We start from the raw sequence: 4017 nt of genomic DNA on the forward strand, positions 1-4017 counted from the left end.
TAATTCTATTTTTTATTACCTAATCTATTTTTATTCACTTCAAAAACTCAAATTAAAATAAATAAGGAAATAAAAGTCTCATCATTATCTAATTCAATTGTGAAAATATTTAAAGTTTCTTTGTTTTGATACAAAAAAAATTAAAACTACTTATAGTCCCTCCCAACCCTTTAACAAAAGGATAATTGTGTTTCAGCGCACTTAAACCGATGTCCTCCTACATAAGCAATAATATCAATGCCAACCGAATTATAACTCAATCAACAATATCAAATCATTGCAAACAGATGGTGCAAAATATGTACTACATTGTATTTGAACTTAAAAAGAAATGGCAGGGCTTGCTATAACTTAAAAAAATAAAAGCCCATGACCAAAATAATGAGGATCCCGAGCCCAGATAATAGAGCAGCGTAAAAGGCAAACCATTGTTTTGCAGTTAATGAAAACCCAAAACTCTGAACCTGGATCTGTTTCATTTGGTGAAAAAGCTTGTGAATTTTATTTTATTTTTCCAGTAAATTGGGAATCCGTCGTTTTGTATATGAAAGGGAGGGAATTTTTGATCAATTTATGCAAAGCATGTAACGATGGAAAATCAACAGCAAAATTACATTCACAAATTCTCAAAACTGGGTTTTCCCATGACAGTTTCCTCGCCACAAAGCTCACCTCTTTGTACTCGAACTTTAGTTCCATTGAACAAGTTCAAAAACTGTTCGATGAAATGCCTCAAAGAACCGTCTATCTATGGAATTCAATTCTTAGAGCTTATTCTAAACATAAGCAATGGAAAAAGACTTGGGTTTTATTCAAAAACATGATATCCGATGAAAAGGGGGAGGAAAATGTGCCTGATAATTATACTCTGTCTACAGTTTTAAAGGCTTGTGCAGAGCTGCAGTTGCTTAAACATGGTGAAATTTTGCATGGTTTTTTGTGGAAACATGAAAAGATAAGATTGGATTTGTTCGTGGGTTCTGCTTTAATTGAGTTTTACTCGAAATGTGGTGAAATGAGTGATGCTTCCAAAGTTTTTAATGAGTTTGAGAAACCTGATGTTGTTTTGTGGACTTCAATGGTGAGTGGATATGAGCAGAATGGATATTTTGAGAAGGCTATAGCTTTTTTCTCAAGAATGGTAGTGGAGAAGGGTGTTGATCCAGATCGCGTAACACTTGTTAGTTTAGTTTCTGCCTGCGCAAAGTTGATGAATCTCAAGCTTGGCAGGAGTGTACATGGTTTTGTTGTTAGGAGAGGGTTTGAAAGTGAATTATCTTTGGTTAACGCATTGTTGAATATGTATGCAAAGACAGGTATTGTAAAAGTAGCAGAAAATTTGTTCAGGATGATAGAAGTGAAAGATGTTGTAACATGGAGCTCAATGATTGGTTGCTATTCTCGTAATGGGGCCGCAGTTGAATCATTGAATCTTTTCAATGAAATGATCAACAAGGGATGTCGACCTAATGCAGTTACTGTTGTTAGTGCACTACAAGCCTGTGCGGTTGCTTGCAATTTAGATGAGGGTCGGAGGATCCATGAACTTGCAACTAAGAGAGGTTTTGAGCTAGAAGTCTCGGTTTCAACTGCTCTGATCGATATGTACATGAAATGTTTGTCACCTGATGAAGCAGTTAATGTCTTTAGGAAAATGCCTGGGAAAGACGTAGTCGCTTGGGTTGCTTTGTTAAGCGGGTATGCTCTAAACGGGATGGCTAATAAATCTATTGGGATCTTCAAAGATATGCTTTGTAGTGGAATCCAACCTGATGCTGTTTCTATGGTAAAGATTCTTGCTTCTTCTTCAGAGTTAGGTATTCTTCACCAAGCCGAATGCCTTCATGGTTATGTCACTAGCAGCGGCTTCGATAATAATGCTTTCATCGGGGCTTCTCTCATAGAGTTGTACTCGAAATGTGGTAGCTTGGATTATGCAATTAAAGTGTTTGAAGGAATCATAGACAAGGATGTTGTTCTATGGAGTGCAATGATTGCTGGCTTCGGAATCCACGGAAGAGGCGAAGAAGCATTAAAGTTATTTCACAGGATGGTCAAGAGTTCAGCAGCTAGGCCGAACGATGTAACATTCGTCTCTATTTTATCTGCCTGTAGCCACGCAGGTTTACTTTTGCAGGGGATTGAAATATTCCATATGATGGTAAACGATTATGGACTGCATCCTGGTTCAGAGCATTATGGCATAGTTGTGGATCTCCTTGGCCGTACTGGAGAGTTAGAAAAAGCCATGGACATTATCAACCGAATGCCAGTTCCAGTTGAGCCTCATGTTTGGGGTGCCTTACTTGCTGCATGTCGGATTCATCACAACGTTGAGATAGGTGAAGTAGCAGCAAAGAATCTCCTCTGTTTAGATTCTAATCATGCAGGTTATTATATTTTGTTATCCAATATGTACGGTGTTGATGGAAAATGGGGTAATTTGGCAAAAATTAGAAGTTTAATAAAGGAGAAGGGGTTAAAGAAGATGATTGGTCTAAGCATGATTGAGATAAGAAACGAAGTTCATAGCTTTGTTGCTGATGATAAACTTCATCCTGAATGTGAGAAGATCTATGAACTTGTAGGACAGTTGGAGGTAATTTTGAAACTGCAACTACAACATATTTAAGGAGTTTCTTGAGCTCTATCAAATTTTAAGATAACCCGAATCATAGTTCGTTCTGATATCGGCTTGATCAGTAGCTCGATCAGCAACGACATTGTAAGAACATGAAGTAACATAAATTGATCTTCAGGCATATTGTTGTTGCAAGTGAATTCTAGATTTCACTGAAACTCATCCACCATCCGGATTTCAGCTTGATCGGTAGCTCACAAACAACATTGTAAGAACAGGAAGATAAAGAGATCTTCCAGCCATGGTAGCTTTTGTCCAAAGAACAGGATGTAAAAATTAGTAGCTTGTGGAGATATAAGTTACTATCTTAAACATTTGTTAACTTTACTGACGTGGTATTGACAAGGATTGCCACGTAGATAACACCTAAGCATTTAATTAATTTTTATTTTTTTTAATTTTTAATAATTTTAATTTTTAAAATAATTTTATAATTTTTCTGAATTTTTAAATTTTAAAAATTAATTAAATGTTATATGTCATTTACGTGGAAATCACATGATATGCAACCTCAGCAAAATAAAAAATGTAAGTGTAAAAGTTAAAAAGACAAAAGTAAATTAAGAGCTAAAATTACCTTCTTTTTTAAGTCGAAGGGCAATTATGTCATTATACTTTTTTTTTTAAAGTTAATGGATTTTAGTGTGTGAAGTAAAGGATATGAAAGAATAATTAAAGAAAAACTAATAGGAAAAATGTTAGACATGATGTGTTGAGGTATTGAAGAAAATTAGAAGACCATTTCATTAGCTTTAAAACACATGAAGATGGAACCTATAAGCAAATAAATTACTATCATAGCATTAGAATGCATTATACCTAAAAAATATATATTTAATTATAAGCATGATTCACAAGTATTAATTTATTTTCCTAAATATATATATTTTATACTATTTTATCATATCTCGATTCTCGACTTGATTTTGAATTTTAGGTTAGAAGTGATTATTGGACATGTCATATTGGCTTTGGGTTAAGTATGGTATTAGCACAATTTATACTTGTTTAAATTCTATCCAATTCGAAAACACAAGTTCATTCATATTATTTTTTAATAAAATAAAAAATATATTATATTGTTTTAATATTTAGTATTTATATGCATAGATTTATTTTAATGCCATTATACATATTTTAAAATTTTAAATATAAACAATTTAACATTTTAATATTTTCATTATAGTGTAACATGTCTAATTCTCATATAACAAAAATTACATAATACGTTGAGTTCGAGCTTAACCCATTACATGGATCTAATTTAAATTTTGTCCACACCTCTTAAATATCACATAAATATCCTAGCAAATATACATAGAACTAGGAATGGGAAAATGTAAATTTTGTTTAATCCCTTTAGGTTATTTGATCCA

At 33.3% G+C, this 4017-nt stretch overlaps 1 protein-coding gene across 1 annotated transcript; it reads left to right on the forward strand.

Annotated features, from left to right (window-relative positions):
* Positions 1-450: 450 nt before the first annotated feature.
* On the forward strand, positions 451-3074 carry LOC105798267 (putative pentatricopeptide repeat-containing protein At3g01580). The gene has a single exon (XM_012628265.2). The coding sequence runs from the start codon at positions 545-547 to the stop codon at positions 2630-2632; it is 2088 nt and encodes a 695-aa protein (XP_012483719.1). The 5' UTR covers positions 451-544; the 3' UTR covers positions 2633-3074.
* The last annotated feature ends 943 nt before the right edge of the window (positions 3075-4017 follow it).

Source organism: Gossypium raimondii, chromosome 9, assembly GCF_025698545.1.
Source record: "Gossypium raimondii isolate GPD5lz chromosome 9, ASM2569854v1, whole genome shotgun sequence".
NCBI classification, from domain to species: Eukaryota; Viridiplantae; Streptophyta; class Magnoliopsida; order Malvales; family Malvaceae; genus Gossypium; species Gossypium raimondii.